The 18,983-nt window shown below is 36.5% G+C and overlaps 1 protein-coding gene across 3 annotated transcripts in view; it reads left to right on the top strand.

Annotated features, from left to right (window-relative positions):
* The window catches only part of DNAH11 (dynein axonemal heavy chain 11), a 278,938-nt gene that overhangs the window by 205,283 nt on the left and 54,672 nt on the right, over window positions 1–18,983 (top strand). For all 3 annotated transcript variants that reach the window (XM_081287176.1, XM_081287175.1, XM_081287177.1), the window contains 2 exons: window positions 5,200–5,435; window positions 6,618–6,740. In XM_081287176.1, coding sequence (XP_081143302.1) covers window positions 5,200–5,435; window positions 6,618–6,740 — 359 coding nt within the window. The remainder of the gene's footprint in view (window positions 1–5,199; window positions 5,436–6,617; window positions 6,741–18,983) is intronic.

Below are 18,983 nucleotides of genomic sequence, written 5' to 3'. Positions count from 1 at the left end.
CTTGAGGATTGTTCAAGACTGCTTTCAGTTTTAGCATTTCGTACACAGACATAAAAATAATTTACTCTTATCGAATGTTTTCTCTTATATACAGAAGCTAAAGCAAAGTAAGGGGGGAAAGGGGCAGGGATCAGATATCATAAGGTTAGAGGAATAGAAGACGACTGAGGGGAGGTAAGAGGGATGAGAAAGGGAAGGAAATGAATTCATATGATAAAATTATGCTATGTGCATGTATAAACATACCACAGTGAATTCCACCTCTATGTATATCCTCAAAGCTCCAATTAAAAACAAGCTAGGCACAGTGGCACCTGCTTGTAATCTCGGTAGATTGGCAGGCTGAGGCAAAATGATCTCAAGTTCAAAGACAGCCTCAACAACTTAGTGAGGCCCCAAGTAACTTAGTGAGACTCTTGTCTCAAAATAAAAAATAAAAGAAGGGCTGGGGATGTGCTTCAGTGGTTAACCCCTGCTTGGTTCAATCCCTGGTACAATCAATCAATCAATCAATAGATGTATAAATAAATAAATTGATGTGTAAATAAATAAATAAATAATAGATGTATAAATAAATAAATAAATCGATGTATAAATAAATAATTTACCCTAAGTTTGAAAACTCAAGCCTACAAGCAAAGTGAAATCAGATTTGTAATATTTGAAATAATCTCATTTAAGATACTCCTTTTATAAATGAGAAAACTGAGACATGGGAAGTTTAATTAACTTGACTCCAGTCATAGAGAACGAGAAATTAGACTTCATGACTTTCAAATCCCTGTTTTCTGTATAATAGTATCATCTCAATTGATTAAATGGGTTCTTAGGGTACTTATCCAGCTGTTTCTGGTGTACATTTAAAAATAACCTAACTCACTCTGTATATTACTGTTCCACATCAGTGATTATGCCTCAGTGTTCACACTAGCTGTTTTCATAATATAAGTACACACCGGTGGAATGTTTGCAATTTAATTAAAATCCAGTGTTTTAGGAAAGCTCATTACTAAAGGCATCCCATAATTAATCATTTTCATAGAAAAATACTATTGTGACTAATGTATTTCCTGTATCTGTAGTTTAACATTGTTTTTATATTGAAGATTTCTTTTTTTTTTTAAAAGAGTGAGAGAGGAGAGAGAAAGAGAGAGAGAGAGAGAGAATTTTTTTAATATTTATTTTTTTTTAGTTCTCGGCGGACACAACATCTTTGTTGGTATGTGGTGCTGAGGATCGAACCTGGGCCTCACGCATGCCAGGCGAGCGCGCTACCACTTGAGCCACATCCCCAGCCCCTATATTGAAGATTTCTAAAAAGAGATTGCTTTTTTTTTCCCTTTAAGTTTAAGGTTGCTACCACACCATAAATGGGCATTCTGCAGATTATGCCCAGTTCTTGGTACATTGTAAGTTTCAAAACTGTCAGTTTTCTATTTCTTCTTTTTTTTTTCTAGTATCACCTTCTCTAAGCTTGAGTTCTTTGGTATTTGCTCAGGTCACCCTTGTGACCATTTCAAATTAACAGTGATCCTCTCTGCATTAACAGTCTCTAATAAATTATTCTCTTGCTTTTCAAAATTATTAGGAAAATTCACTTGGGACATGGAAACAATTGAATATCACGTTGTCTTTTTACTGCTCTATTGCTTACTTTGGGGCATGTATTGTCAGTATGAAATGATGAATCCTACCAGTCTATTTACATTGTTTAAGCTAGAAATTTGCTTCCAAATTTAGCTTTAAAATTCTCTTTAATTGTTGGTAAAACCTCTATTACTATAAGTGTTTCTGGAAGGTTTCATATTAATTGATTTGTATTTTCTCATTTACTTAAAATTCCAAATATGGGATTCCATGAAAACAAAATTTTGCTCTGAAGAGATTATAAAAATAAAAACAATGAAATGGATTGACTTATCCAAATTATCAAAACATTTTAAACATGCAAACAAAGCAAAATTATGATTTTTAGATGGTATATGCTAAACCTATATTCACTTTAGCTGTGACAGGCTTGTATTTCACTGTGACTTCACAATTCCCCAGGGAGCTTCTTGTCAGTTTTCAGTCATCACAGTGCTCTCTTTTTTCCGTGGAGTACCAATGCACCATGTAGACTGAGACCCCAAAAATGTGCCCACTCTGAGCATAACTAAACCAAGTGAAGAAAACTACTCCAAATTATATAAATGACATTTCTTTAGAAGAGATTGTTCTAAGACACCTGGAAGAGTCAGGCACAGTGGCACATGCCTGTAATCCCAGCTGTTCAGGAGGCTGAGGTAGGGGGATCACAAGTTCAAGACCAGTTCAGGAGGAAGAGGTAGGGAGATCACAAGTTCAAGACCAGTCTAGACAGCTTAGCAGGACCCTGTGTCAAAGTGGGAAGGGCTGGGAGTGTAGCTCAGTGGTAGAGTGCTTGCCCAGCATTTATGAGGCCCAGGGTTCAATCCTCAGTACTCAAAAAAATGAACAAAAGAAAGACTTCTGAAAGAACGTGCTGCATAAAACATAACAAATGTGTATCTTCATGGAATCAAGTTGCCATTTCTGAGCTGCTAGATCAGTGGCAGTAAAATAAGACAATCTTATTGTATGAAAGTGTACGGGGAGACCATAGGAGCTAAAATTATTTATTAATGTTAATATTTAAAATTAATTTTCCCTGATTATATCCCCCAAAGAGGCAAATCATCGTCTTCTCAGCATGTAGGACAATTTCTAGAATTGTACTTGCCTATAGGTAACTGTCTCCTTTCTGTCTTTGGCTTGTCAGTTCGGCTTGGGTCTCTAAGGGATTCTAATAGTTTGCAAAATGCCATCGTCACTTGCTACTTGGTTTTTGTGTGATTTATAAATCTGTAAACCAAGCATGACATTTATTGATGACTTCTTGACATATTTAAGGTAACCTTGGAAGGAACTATTTTATAAAAGAAGAGTCAATTCTCCTTACCACATCCTCAGAAATACATACATTCAGTATACAGTACTATTTCTATATTAATAATATTCTAAGTATATCAGTTATACCTATATTGTAACAATTTAAAATATTTTGATGAAAAATATTTCCATACCAATACTACAAAAGAAAATGTCTTAATTTTTTTCTAAAACTTTATCACAGTAGTTACAATATTTATGATATTCCTTAAATGTGAGTCACCTCCTTTTATACTGGAATGGGCTTTATTTCCCCTAGTAGACTGAAATGACCAAAAAAAAAAAAAAAAAGAGGTGCTGGCTATGGTATGCTCTGTGATTTCCTGCACTCTCTTTTGCATAGAGTAGATACTAAAGCAATCCAAGCTATTGACTTTGGGTACAAGCTCCATAGGTGCCCACCTCTGCTACTCCTTTTATCTTCAGAAGCCAAAGTTATTCAAAGCTACCTATTGTTTTAAGTTGAATTAAGTAGAGATGTGAGAGACCAACCTTACATGTTACTGAGTCACACTCTCCGGCTGGGTGCTGAGGCGCTCAGTCACAGAAATGTGGCAGAGCTTTCCCCACCCTTCTGGGGTTCGAGGATCCGTGTCTCGTGCATGGGTGTGTCTTGCTACAGCCCCATGGGTGAAGCTATGCTCACCTGTTCCTTTGTAATATAACCCCTTGCCCTGTTTAGGATAGAATCTTCCAGGGAAGTACCTTGTGTGTGGCCTACCCAGGTGTCAGTCAACCTGCTGACAGTGGACATCACGAAGATAGACTCAGCCCCCTGAAACCTGACCCCTTGCCTCATTTTAATAGCTTCTCCTCAATAAAAGGGGTCAGCGCGTGCTCTCTCTCTCTCTCTTCCTGCAAACCCTTAAGGTCAGAGGAGCCGTCACAGCGACCCCAAACAAAAAGGTATTTGTGTCTCTTGTGTGATTATTTTGCACAGCCCAGTTAGCCCAGTTTTCCTGGAGTGACCCCTGAGCCTTTTAGTTGCGAAAACAGAAACCCGGCATAGAGGGTTGAAATAAAAACCATGTGTCTATTGCTAATGGGAGGATGCTTATTCTAAAAGAAGCTAAATTGTTTGTGTCTTTAAGGAAATTACATATAGGCCAGACGGCAAGACTTATTCATATCACTAAGAGATTTTTTTTTGGGGGGGGGGGCAATGCTGGGGATGGAACTCAGGGCTTTTCATATGCCAGGCATGCTCTCTACCATTGAGCTATATCCCAGCCCTGATTCATTCATATTCAGAGACAGTGGAATATTGTACTCTTTTTCCTATATTGATATAATAACATTGTGTCCCAGCTTTACTGTGGGGGGTCCTTTCAGCATTTTATTTGCTCAAGCTCTGTGACCAACCAATGAGCCAAACTCCTTTGGCCTCCCCTACCTACCATGAGCAGGGCTCCCATTGCATGGAGGCATGTTTCCATGTTAGCCCCCCTACCACACCATGAGGGTGGCTGGTGCCTTATTCTTCTTGCTCATTTTTGTGAAGGAAGAGAAGGAGAAAGGAAAATAGAAAGAGTGGAGAGGAAGAGATTAGGAAGATAGAAGGGAGATGAAGAAATCTGTTTTAAAGAATGAGGATCATACTTTACAACACACACACACACACACACAATCATGAAAAGGAATTCATTCATTCATGGAGAAATGTTTTCACCTACCAAGCCATGGTGCCGGCTCTTTATTCATCTTGCTTATTTTGTTGACTCCAGACAGTGTCTCGCAGATCCAAAAGGCACTTAGTAAATGTTTGAGAACTGATGACCAAAGGAAATTTAAAAGAGAAATCATTTGTGTAATGTTGGCTTGCAGAAAAAGATGAAATGCCTGAATAAGATACTGTATTTAAGCATTGCTTATGTGGGGAGATTGCTCCATGGGAAATAAATCTCTGATACTCTACCATGCTTCCTAGCGTCTGAATTCCTTCTTGTTAAAATAGCTACAGGTGTATATGTAGGGCAAAGTCCCTTTCAGTAGAAGACAAGTAGATGCAGTTAATAAACCATTTAATAAACCCATAGTTCACAGGTTTCTGAGAGGTAAATACTGGGTTGATTAGATCAAATTGAATTTCTTGTTAAGAGTTGCATTTGGATTCTTAGAGTCCACAGTTAATTTGCATGTGTTCCCTTGGAGTCACTTTCTCCAGGTTGGAATCTGTGTTCTTGTCTATCATACTGAGTCATCTTCCTCCACCACATTGCTGGCTGATTGCACACAATTTTGATTCTAAAGGTTTCCATCCCGATAACGGAAGGCCTGGACATGATTGCCATGTTGACAGATGATGCTACAATTGCTGCATGGAATAATGAAGGACTGCCCAATGACAGAATGTCAACCGAAAACGCCACCATCCTAACACACTGTGAGCGCTGGCCCCTGATGATAGATCCCCAGCAGCAGGGAATTAAATGGATAAAGAATAAGTATGGAGCTGACCTGAAAGTCACACATTTAGGCCAGAAAGGGTAGGTGATTTCTGAAGGGGATTGGCTTTATGTTTAAATGTTACATAGTAGTTCTGCTTATTATAAAGTTTTGGCATTTATTAGACCTCTCTACCAATTTGAAATACTATTTGAAGTAGTATTTTTAAATACTATTTATTTGCCTGCTCATGTTCTTGTAAAGTACCTCTGTTGAAAAGACATTATGAGAGGCAGCATCCAGTTACTTGAAGAAAAATCAGATTGAAAGTTGGAACGAGCATCATATTTAAGAGGAAAAATATATAAGCGTCTTAAGGGTAAAAATGAAAACATGTATTATATTCCTTCTCTCTAGAGTGTTTGGTATATAGCATATGGTAAGACAAAAATTGCCAGCTACACCTGTAGAATGATATTTAGAATTATAGTCCTAAATATATCCTTTGCCCCTAGTAGGATCATACACAGTCCCAACATCGGATTCCTTACTTCTTAGTTTCATATTTCACTTGGGAGAACTAAACCTACTCTAAGACATTCTGCCACTGGAGCCTCATGGCTATACTGTCTGATAAGGAGAATGCTGTCTTATCCATAGTTAGTCTTCAGTTAATGTTGAATAAATTATTATTTGGGGGGTTGTACTTTTTGACTTACTAATATTTCCTTTAACCCCTACCATCATCTTTTCACATACAAAGTGAAACAACGAATTTTTATAGTTGTACAGTTAAATATGTTCCTTGTTTATCTGAATATATGGAGAGAATCATTTGTGAGGGGTCAGGAGCCTTTTCTGGGAGAATGGAAATGAGAGGAAACAATAGTTCACCATTATATATGGCTGAACATAACGGTGTAAAACGTAAAGTCTTGATGAAATCTCAGGGCACTTGACAGATTACAACTGTTCATTTAAAAGGGACCCATCCAAGGAATTCAAATTTACAATATTTGGGTCATTTATACTTTTTTTAGCCATTGATTAAGTGAAAGGCAACAAATTTACACTTGGAAAAATAGGACTATAAAATTTATTTCAAAATCTGATCTCTGTTTTTTGTGTAATACAGTTTGAGAAGAATACTATTTTATAACAGATTTCTCAAAGTTGGTTTGTCCCAATTAAAATATCTACCTTAAATAATCATAGAAATGCTTTTGGACAATTTCCCTGTGCTTATTTACATTTTATCATCTCAATCCCGATCGAATTGTAAGGTTTTTGAATGCCATTGAGACTGCGTTGGCCTTTGGTGACATCATCTTAGTGGAAAACCTTGAGGAAACAATAGATCCAGTCCTTGACCCGCTGCTTGGCAGGAACACGATTAAAAAAGGAAAGTAAGTATTATTGAATTTTTAAGACATAACTTGTGCTTATGAGCTTGATGCATCTGTTTCTTAGCCTTATAGTCGGGCACAATCTACTGGGATGTTCTCGGTGATGTTTCTGAATTTCCATTCCCTGGCACCTACATTCCAAGACCAAACCAACCTCAATACATCTCACACTCTACCAGACTGTGTATTAGATGGAGTTAGATTCTTTTTACCCAATTCCTGACTTAGAGATCAAAAAACTACTGTCACTGATGTGGGAACAGTTGCCTGTTTTTTAGTTTCCTGTTTCTTCAACTTCAATAATTTGGAAAACACCTTGAGTATGTTTGCTTAGTATCTGCCCCATATCACTTATATTACTTATAATATTACTTACTTAATATTTTTCTTTAAATAGGATTTCAGTCATCACTGTTTCTTTAAACTAGCCTGTCCCTAGTAATAGTATCCATGAAATGATGGGTTTACTGTCCAAATTCTGTTTTATCCTAATATACTTCCAAAATATAACCATTCAAAAAAATGCATTTGTAACTGGATCCCAGCATCATCCCCCTTACTAGCAGTGATGAGTTATCAATAACCCTACCTCACTCAGTGAGCTACATAAGGCAGTAAGCTGCCATTCCCCCAGGATGCTATACATTCTAGAACATTCTCCCAGGGGCATTGGAGACATTTCCAAGAAGTCATTGTGTCACTTTTCTATAAATAGGTGAACGGTCAGATGCAGCAATTAGTCTCTAATCAAGCCAGAGTGGGCCCAGAGGAGACCCACATTCCAAAGGCTCCTAGTGCCTCTTCAGTAAAGAAATCAACAGTCACTAAACTTACTTCAATGAATTTCCTACTTTTTTTTTCCTTTGTTTTGTTTTTCTTTCACAGAGGTATAATTTTAAAACTTCCCCAAACTCATTCTTTAACACCCACTCTCTGCCTCTAAGGTATCAGTCTCCTTTTTTATCCCTAGCTTATTCCTGTCAACTTAAAGTGGAAATGGGCCCACTTAGGGGCAACTAACTTCTTATTCTCTACCCTGTTAGTAGGTTATTTATTATACAACTCAACAAGTTGATCCATTTAGAGTGACTGACAACTTGTAATTGTTTAATAAACCAAAATTTACCCAGATATGCATTTAGAACAATCTAATAAGCCACTTGACAAACTGTAACCTTTAACATTAATATAATTGTAGCTGTGTCTGATGTGTTAAAAATAAAGTGTAAAATCTTGAATGTCACTAACGTGAAATCCATGTTATTAAGGTGATAACTCTATTATGAAGAACTTAAATTTTTGTCTGTGAAATAACGTATTCTCTGAGTCTTCACTTCAGCTTCCGATGGCACAATTTAGGTGTGGGAAATGTTACGATTCTCCCTCACAAATATATTTGAAATTTCCAATATGTCATGATTTTACCTCAGTATGAATGTAATTAAGTATCCGTGAGGATTCCAGAGACCTTTGATTCCAGAGACTCTTAAAGAGTTTACAAGGAGCAACAAGTCTTGACCATAAAATGTCAGTTCAGCACAATTTATTCCAAAATAATACTATTACTGAATGTGCACTCTCTCTAGGACCTTCTAGAACTGATCTCACCATTCCAGATTTTTTTTTTAAGGGAACGAAAATTTAAGATGCTCTGTAAGAATATAACAAGTGATAACTGTTGCATGAAGTTTCTACTTTAACAAGCCTGACTGCTCAACTCTCACATGTAAGAACAACCGCTTGTTTGAAAGTGAATTTTAACCTCATATCTCTAGTTTTTCCTACTTCCCTCTTGGGCAGATGATTTTAATTTTTTTACTTAGAGACACAAGTAGTGAGTGCAGTCCTTATATATCCTGTGAGTTATTGAATGAAACTTCTCTGAGTACTGTTATTTGTCAGGCACTGTACTGGAGGTTGCAGATTCAAAATGTGATCATGTACAGATTCTCCCCTTAGGAAGCCACACTTCCTTGGTTGTAGGCAAACCTGTAAATACAAGAAGTGCGGTGCCATTGGCATGATGATAGAAGTTCATGTGGCAGAGAGGCATGAGCTCCCAATAGAGACTTGAAAAGGCTCTAGGAAAAACTGTGCATTTGATTACTGTTATATCTAATGCAAGTCTCGAAAGATCAGCGGGCATTTTTCAGGTATATGGAGAACACTGATGCCAAATAGCCAAACAGATGAAACAGCCAACAGTTCTGAAGAACAGCAAATGAAATTCAGTAGGATGGAGAGTCTGTGTTTGGGGGTAATAAGGTAGCAGGGACTGGGTGAGAAGATACTAGAGACGTAAGCAGGGCCCCTAAAGTGGACTTCTTTTTTGACCCAAAGGTTGGCCTTTTCCTGTAGGTGGATAATTTTTTCCTGCACCCAAACCCATTCAAGGGGCCAGTCCCTATCAGTTACAGTAGTTGACAAAATCGGTTGTTTTCCACTGAAGAACAGTACCTCTCTCTGAACTCTCCATATTTTCGTTAAGAACCCTGAGGGGAAGTCAGTGGAGAAACTAATGAAGATTCCTGAGCACACTAGAAGTGACGTGACCAGAATTGCATTTGTGAAGGTCACATAGTTAGCAATGTGAAGTATTAACAGAAGGAGCCTGGACCTAAAGCCAGAGTCCAGCTAGCAAGTAATTGCAGTTACTCAGCTGAGACATAATCAGAGCCTAACCAAGGGCAGTGGCAGTGAGATGGAGATAGGAGGACCAACCAAAGTTAATGTCAACTCTTGGTTATTTGTTATTATTGGAAACGGGGGTGGGGGAGGAATCATGGGTGATTTCCAGCCTTTAAGCAAGTAGATGATGATATGATTTACAGAGAGATGCCATACAAATAGGAGTAAGTGTGGAAAGAGAGGCAGTGAGTTCTCTTACTGGACAGATGTACTTTTTTTTTTTTTAAACACATATTCTCAAAGAAAAGTCTAAGCAGTTGGATATGTGAGTCCAGAGCTTACGAAGGATATCTTAGCTGAACAAGTAGACTGGGGACAGCCACATAGAGAAGTAGGTAGGCAGTGGGTAATAAGCCTGGCTACTCAACTTTTACATGTAGGAACAACCACTTGTCTGAAAGTGAATTTTGACTTCATATCTTCAGTTTCTCTCACTCCCTCTTGGGCAGATGATTTTAATTTCTTAGAGACTCTGGTTGTGAGCCGAGTTCTTACATATCCTGTTAATCATTGAAGGAACCTTCTCTGAGTACTACTGTATGTCAGGCACTGTACTCGAGGTTGCAGAAGGAGTAGGTGGGTGCGATTGTCCAGAGAGATTGTATACACTCAAAAGAGCAAAGTGCACCCTTGCTTCCAGTGAGACACATGGGCTGAGAGAGCTTAGCTGATGTCTGTTGGGATGCCCCTTGACTATACGAAGTGTAGTTACGCGGAGACTTGGTTTCTCAGCCAGCTCATCCAAGTCAATGGGCCACTGCCATCTTTCAGTAGACTTTCTGTGAGTGCCTCTTGCCAAATTAACACTCACTCCTCTACTTCTTTGATTCATTTTCCTCCTAAATCTTGTTCATCTTCCCATCCATGTTTTGAAATCCATGTTTATGTCCACACCTTCCTGTGTCGTCCATGTGCTCATACTGATGGAGCAGTCGCTTTGCTGCCTTTCCCTGCTCACTTGTCACCAACCCAGAGCATGGCTAAAATAACACCTCTTCTATCATCCCTGCCCCGTGCCTGAACTCACTAAGAATCCTCTTTAGCCAGTTGCACTGAATTGCACTGAAGATGCCTACCTATCTGTTACTTCTGCATTTCCTTCCACCCACCTGTGTTTCACTGCTTCTTCACCCAGATCATCTCCCCTCCCGTGGTGTGCTTTTTCATTTACCTTTATTTAAAAAAAAAAAAAAAAGAGAGAGAGAGAATCTTAATATTTATTTTTATTTTTTTTAGTTTTTGGCGGACAACATCTTTGTTGGTATGTGGTGCTGAGGATCAAACCCGGGCCGCACGCATGCCAGGCGAGCGCGCTACCGCTTGAGCCACATCCCCAGCCCTTCACTTACCTTTTTCCCCCCACAAATCCCAGGTCCGCTTTATTCTAGATTTTACTGCTATTTAATCAATAGCAGTTAGGTGTTACATGGAATTTAAAGTTTCTATTTTTAATGCTGCCCACACATAGCACATTCTGTCTTATGTCATCCTGCCTTTTTCGTTGTTCTCATTACAGTATGCTTTGTTTTCCACTCTCGCATAGTCTTAATTCATTAAAAGTTCTCTGTAGACAGTTGCCTTGGCATACGCCTGACATCCCAGCAGCTTGGGAGTCTGGAGGCAGGAGAATCTTGAGTTCAAAGCCAGTCTCAGTAACTGAGCGAGACCCCAGCAACTTAGTGAGACACTGTCTCTAAATAAAATATAAAAAGGGGATGTGGCTCAGTTCTTGAGTGCTTCTGGGTTCAATTCCTAGCACCAAAAACAAAACAAAACAGAACAAAACAAAACAAAAAACAGTTCTCTCTGTACAAGTTATATACTATATAAAGGCTTTAAAAAAGATGATTAACAAAAAAAATGGAACAATAATAATATAGACTTATTTTTTACTATGACAGATTGATATAAGAATCTTGAAAATTAAATATATTAGTTAAAGCATTTAAAACACCTTTTGAAACATATTACTGGGTTGCCAAAAAAGGGGGAAAAAAAAAGAACTCCAAAGTTGATTCTCCTGTAGAAAACTGCTAAAACCTGATAATCCTTGGTTTCTGTGTTATGAGTGTGCAGGGTTTGGATAAGTCTGAGGCCTACAGCTTTATACAGAATCTCTTAGAAGACTACCCATCCTCTATACAGATTCCTGTATAAAGCCACACCTTCTGTGTAATGGTAGGTTTCCTTTAAAGTAATAAACAAAACCCAGTGCTATATCAAGGAAATTTTGCTTTGGCACTGGGAAGGGGTGAAAAACATCCCCTGTGATTTCTTAACCAGAAACTGTTTCTTTTATGAGTGTTCAAAATGCATTTTTACCATTTGATTGCCTAAAAGCCTTATTCCAATAATTTATTTTAAAGTGGCCTTGGGTTATTTATGCCTAAGAAATTGGACATAAGCAAAGGAAAATCCACAGTCCAGTTAGCAAATAATTGCAGTTACTCAGTTGAGACACGTGTGGATGGGAATAATGGCATAAATTCAGACCTTAGAAGATTGCCAAAGTTATAATTCCAAAGAACATGAGCTCATGAGCAAAAATCACAAAACACACAAGGAAATGAGGTACCATGAGCAAGAGCTAATAGAATAGAATCCTAATCTTGTTGGATTATAATGTTACCTTATTTTATAATTTTATTATTAATAAGAATGTGCTTATTTGTTATTTTTGGTACCTCTTGTATGAATTGTCTGTTTTTAACTTTTGTTGATATTTTTTCATTAGATTTCTCATCACTTTTTCTCTTCTACTTATACTTTCTTTTTTCTAGCATTATTTTGAATTCATTATTTCCATAAATATGTATCTTTCCCTCATTTCCACAGAATTCCACAAAGGTAAGAAGGTTAATGATCAATGTGAGGGATATGTGTATTTTCACTAGTGTCTTAGGGTTTTAGATGAGTCTTATGTATCAGTTTACGGTTGTTAACTAGCACTGAAGTGGAAGTACAAAGACAAAACTTGGTTCAAACCTTATTCGGCTATGTTGTAGTTTGGTGATTTGGAGTAAGTTGTGTTTTTCTGTTTATTTTTTTATCTGGTGAGAAAAAACACAAAGAGCTTATAGGTACATAAACATACTAAAAATATACATAGGTGTTCAATATATGTTATCTTCCTTGAATAACTAACCAATGATAAATCCAATATATATTGATGATTATGAGTATGAACCAGATGGTAAACCAGAGCTCTTAAGGTAAACATTGTCTTTTGGAAATGAGAAGTGTGAACAAAACATGAATGTAGTCATGAAACAGATCAGCAGATCAGGGTAAGGGAGAGAAGAAGGAAGGAATTAGTCATCCTGGTGTCTGAAGTTACCCCTAGAAGAGTAGAGATCTTTGATTTTGCTTTTAAAATTTCATTATTTTAATATGGACTCTATAAAATACATGATATGTAAAATTTTTGAAGCATAATAATAGACCTATATCTAGTATTCAAATTACCAATATTTATCCACATTTTTATTGTTACATTATAACTGTAATGATGGGATTTGTTGTCACACATTCATACATGCACACTGCACATAGTATAAGTTGGCCAGTGTCACCCTTCAGCACTTCCCCCTCCCTCCTCACCTTCCACCCCTTGGTCCTTTTCCTCTACTGATCTCCTTTTGATTTCCATGAGATCCACCTCCACCTTTCCTTTCCTTTGGCCTCTCTAGCTTCCACATATGAAGGAAAACATAAGACCCTTGACCTCCTGAGTTTGACTTATTTCACTTAACATAATGGTCTCTAGTTCCATCCATTTTCCTGCAAATGACATAATTTCATATTTTTTATGGCTGGATAAAACTCCATTGTTTGTATATATACCACATTTTCTTTATCCATTCATCCATTGATGGACACCTCGGCTGGTTTCATAGTTTGGCTATTGTGAATTGTACTGCTATAAGCATGGATATGCATGTGTCTCTGTAGTGATGACTTTAATTCTTCAGGATAAATACTGAGGAGTGGGATAGCTGGGTCACATGATGGTTCCATGCCTAGTGTTTTGAGGAGCCTCCATACTTATTTCCATAGTGGTTGTACATAGTGGTTTACAATCCCATCAACAGTGCAAAATTTGTCCTTTTTCTCCATGTCCTCTCCAGCATTTATTTTTATTTGAATTCTTGATGACTGCCATTCTGACAGGTGTGATATAAAATCTCACTGTTGTTGTGTGTTATGAGTATTTTTAAGCCACTTTTGTGCTCTTTTCCTTTCCTATTCTGCCTCCTTTCCAAAGGTAATCAAGATTCTGAATTTTTCTCATCACCTCATTACCTTATTTAAAATAGTTTTATTGTATATGTGTATATTCCTAAACAATATATTGTTCACCTTTGTTTAAGACTTTATAAAAAGTTCATCATACTGTACATAGTTTAAAGGGACTTGATTTTTTTTACTTAATATTGTTTATAAAATTTATATTATTGGTTTTAGCTCTAGTACTTTTTTCTTATTATTTATCTACCTATTTATTGTATTTATTTATTTTACTTAACATATTCACTTTGGTGGTGAGGTTGGAACCCAGAGCCTTGCAAATACTAAGAATGTGCTCTACAACTGAGCTATACCCAAGTTTCTAATTTTTATTATTATTCAATGGTGTGACTCTTACTATATTTATTTAAAGTTCTTATTAAAGAAAATTTAGGTTATTTGCACTTTTTTGCTATTAGAGGCTATGCAGCTATGAATGTTGCTGAATATTCATGCACACATTTACAGACTCTCTCAGCAAAACATTCTTCAGAGTTTGTGCTCAATTATAGTGGGATTGTAGAGTATATGCATAAACTGCTTTCAAAGTTAACGTTGAATGTTTTCTAAAGTGTTTACAAGTTCATTTGCTCATTAGTGCTGTATAAAAGTTTTGGAGTCTTTCAAAAAAACTGAGTTAGAAACTTTCACTCTTGAGCCAAATTCTAAAACACTTTTTATTTTTTAGATATACATGACAGTAAAGTGTATTTTGACATACATACATGGAGTATAACTTATTCTAATTAGAATCCCATTCTTGCAGTTGTACATGATATGAAGTTTACTCGTTGTATATTCATATATGAATATAGGAAAATTATGTCTGATTCATCCTACTATCTTTCCTTTTCCCATCCCCCTTTTCTTCCTTTCATTCCCCTTTGTCTAATTCACTGAACTTTAATTCTTCCTTCCCCCATTTATTGTGTGTTAGTATACACATATCAGACATTCTGCCTTTGATTTGGGGGAATTGGCTTATTTCACTTAGCATGATAGTCTCCAGTTCCATTCATGTCCTGGTAAATGCCATAATTTCATTCTTCTTTATGGTTGAGTAATATTTCATTATGTATATATTTATCACATTTTCTTTATCTATTCATCTGTTGAAGAGCAACGAGATTGTTCCATAGCTTAGATATTGTGAATTCAGCTTCTATAACATTGATATGGCTGTGTCGCTGTAATATCCTTTGGGTATATACCAGACTGAGATAACTGGGTCAAATGGTGGGTCCATTCCAAGTTTTCTAAGGAATCTCCATACTGCTTTCCATAGTGGTTGAACCAATTTGCAGTCCCACCAACAATATGAGAGTGTACCCTTTTCCTCACATCCTCATCAACATTTATTGTTACTTGTATTCTTGATAATTGTGATTCTGACTCAAGTGAGATGGAATCTCAGTGTAGTTTTAATTTGTATTTCTCTAATTGCTAAAGATGTTGAACAATTTTTCATACACTTGTTGACCATTCATATTTCTTATTCTGTGAAGTGCCTGTTTAGTTTCTTAGCCCATTTATTGATTGGGTTATTTGTTTCTTTTGTGGGTTTTTTTTTTTTTTTTTTTTTTAGTTCTTTGTATATCCTGGAGATGAATGCTTGATCTGAGGTACAGGAGGCAAAGATTTTTTCCCATTTTGTAGGCTCTCTGTTCATGTTCTTTGTTGTTTCCTTTGCTATGAAGGAGCTTTTTAGTTGGATACCATCGCATTTATTAATTGTTAATTTTACTTCTTGTGCCCTTAGGAGCCTTGTTGAGGAAGCCAGTTCTTAAGCCAACATATTGGAGAGTTGGGCCTATAAAACTTCTAGAACTTATAAACAAATTCAGCAAAGTAACAGGCTATAAAATTTTTAACACCCATAAATCAATTGTGCTCCTATACACCAATGATGAATCAGCTGAAAGAGAAATTAGAAAAACTATCCCATTCATAATAGCCTTAAAAATAAATAAATTTATAAATAAAGAAATAAAATACTTGGGAATCAGTCTAACAAAAGAAGCAAAAGACCTCTTCAGCTATTTTTATAAGTCAAAAGATTTTTGTATTTAATACTACTAGCTGCCTCTTCCTATGAACCATTTCCACCTCCTGCTTTGGGTTTTCTACTCCTATTTTTGAGTGAAAAGTTTGAGGACACTGTCTTTTCCTTCTTGTTTGCTTCCTTTCCTTTTCCTTCTCATCTTGTCCCTCTGATCCCCTCCTTTCCTTCCTGGACTGGAGATTAACCCAGAGGTGCTCTACAAATGAGCTACATCCCCAGCTCTTTTTATTTTTTATTTTTTATTTTTAGACAGGATCTCGCTGATTTGCCCAGGCTGGCCTTAAACTTTGGTCCTCCTGCCTCAGCCTTCTGAGTAGCTGGGAGAGGACACTATGTTTGGGGGCGGGGGGCGAGGGGGGAGTTTGGTTCATAAAAATCTAAGAAGTACTTTGAAAATTTTTTGATATTTTAATAATTATATTGTTTTACCTGACAAGATGTATGTTTAAAACAAAGTTAAAGCTTTCTTGTTCCTCCATTTAACTCTTCTAAAAAATTTTTAAAAACTTGAAAAAATTTGTGTATATGCAAACTGGAGAAGAGAAGGAACAAATAGGACTAGATTGGTAGAAATAGGGATCATTTTTTCTTTAATTCAATAAGTGAAAACTGGGAGAAAATGATGGAAAAGAAAATGAGAAAATGTTGATATGCTTTATTTAATAGAGATACCCATTTGCAATGTAGTAATAGGAACAGAAAAATTTTGACTTTACCTTGATCACATTCCAAATGAATCCACATGTTGGAACATTTTTCAGTTCATCCTTCTGATCTCCAGTGAGGAACATTTTACTTTGATTTTGCATCCTCTTTTATTTCTCTACTATTCTATATAATTACCTATGGGGATTCCAGCATGTTTTCTTTTGTATAAAAAAGTCAGGAAACTATTAAAAGCAGAAAAAGAGGGAAGGACAGCCACACAGATTGCCAAGTAGATAAATTCACCTAGAATAATTGCTTTTGTCATTCTCATCAAATGCAGGTGGGACAACACGTTCATGAACCCGATGGAAAGTCACATCCCTCAGAAAGTTTTCAACTATTAATAGTGTTTTTGTTTATTTCAATTGTTTGTTTGGGGGGCCTTTTCAAACCACTATTAGTTTATTCTTCCTAATAATAAATGTCTGAGAAATGCATGTGATAGATACAGCATAGTCCAAAAGTTGAAGTTCATTAATAAATGGAATGTTGTGGAGTATGAAGTAATGAATACTAATTACTCCTTTCATGTCTGACAGCTCCCTATGGACCAATACATCAGCCCGGACTTTAATTTGGTTCGAGTAATGGTTTCATCAATAGCACATTAAATCTGTGGTTGAGAAGATATACAGTTGAACCTGACCCACACAGTAGATACCTCTGTTATAAAATGGCCAGAGGCTGACAACAGCTGGGTAATTACAAATAATTAAATCCACCAAACTCCAGACAATCCTAATTTTAAATAAAATATCTTATCGTATCAATTGACAGAAAACATATCTGAGAAGATTTATCAACATGTACTTTTTCCAAAGCAAATTTACTAGTTTACATGTCAGAGAAGTGCTGATCTATGAGGCATCTTTATAAAACTATCTCTCTTCAATCTTGCAAATCTCCCCAAATATTATTAAAGTCATTTTCAATCTTTAATCTTAACTGCAATAACCTTACCTCAAGATGAATTTCACTAGTTTCCGGGAATATTCATAATTTTAAAAAGATATTTTCAAACTGTCTTTAATGTTCCCATAATTGCTCTTTGAACAATGGTCTTTAAATAGTATGTCCTAGAAAGATACTTAAAATTGACCAGTAGAAATATTAGCTATTTGATATCAGTTTTCATTTTCATAGAAATAATACAGTAAAAAGGAGACAACATTTTACATTTATTTTAAAATGATTAGTTTTCCTGAAAGTTGTGTTAAGGTGAGTAAGAAGAATTGCTTTGAGTGAACAAGTTTCCAGTTTGTTAAATATTACCATGTTGCTGTTCTTGGGCTTGACGCTATATGATTTGATGGTTGATTGTGAATCTGTTTGAATTAGGTCTTGGGTAGGACTAAAGATAGAACAAGTTAAGTTAAATCCCACACTGTGGTGGGATGCCCTGTCTTGAACTGGAAACTTAGGAAGTTAAAATCAACTCGAGAGATATATAGTTCTCCCTCTCATTATGTCCCTTTGGATAAGAATAGTTTCATTTGTAAGTTTGTGTCCTTGTATAATCGAAGTTAGCATTCTAGTCTCTCCTATCTTCTAAATTAAAAATAAAGTTTTATTGCCAAAAGAATAAATAAACCAACAGCCTTTCTATTCCTAAATTCAGCCCAGGTGTTTTGTTTGTTTGTTTTTTGTTGTTGTTTTTAAGTGTGACATTCAAGATTTACAGATAGTGCATTTCCACACTCACAGTGGTCTTTTCAGTAATTGTTAGACTTCATCTGAAAATAAATACCAACCCAGCTTGCAGGTAAAGAACCTTGGAATTTTTTTCTTCAAAAAAAAAACAATCTTTGAACAAAAACATCAATGGAACCAGAATTTCTTTGTGATACCAAACTACATATTTAAATACAGTTGTAGCGAAGTGTGTGTGCCCGTGCACCTGTGAGTATCTAAAGGGAAGTAATTTGATTTTCTTTTTCTGCTCTCCTTTCCTCTCTACAGTGTTCTCTGGAGTTCTGAAACATCAATCTTATTTTTTTTTCTTTTTAAAATTCTAATTGAAGTTTGCTTTTATCTTAGAGGGACATGTTGGTTATATTAACCGTGTGAAGCAGCAAGACAATTAACTCATTTCTATTCAGGACTCCTTTCCTTCCTTTCCTTGAATGTCTTGCCAGCTGTGCGGCTTTCAGCCAAAACCTTTCCTGAGGAAGGGGGTTTGACCAACTCGCACAGCCCTTCCTGCTGGGTTGCTAAGTTACCACTCCCTCTTGCCGTTTGCTACACCTGATCTTTCTGGCTGCACACCCAGCCATAGCTGTAGGAGCTCACAAGTCTAACCTAGAAGCTTTTAATTTTAAACAGCAGGACATGCAGTAAGGCTTTTAGATGTCCATTGAAAAGTTGATTTCTTCTCTGGAGTGTTTTTTATTTCCTCCAATGAGTGGAACTATGTTATTTATTTATCTTAACACCCACCTACTATCTCTTTACCTTGACAAAATGCCTCTGATGGGGCCACCAGAATGGAATTCCTCATA

This window comes from Spermophilus citellus, assembly GCF_964194105.1.
Source record: "Spermophilus citellus genome assembly, chromosome: 3".
NCBI classification, from domain to species: domain Eukaryota; kingdom Metazoa; phylum Chordata; class Mammalia; order Rodentia; family Sciuridae; genus Spermophilus; species Spermophilus citellus.
This window is presented reverse-complemented; position numbering and strand designations above follow the sequence as displayed.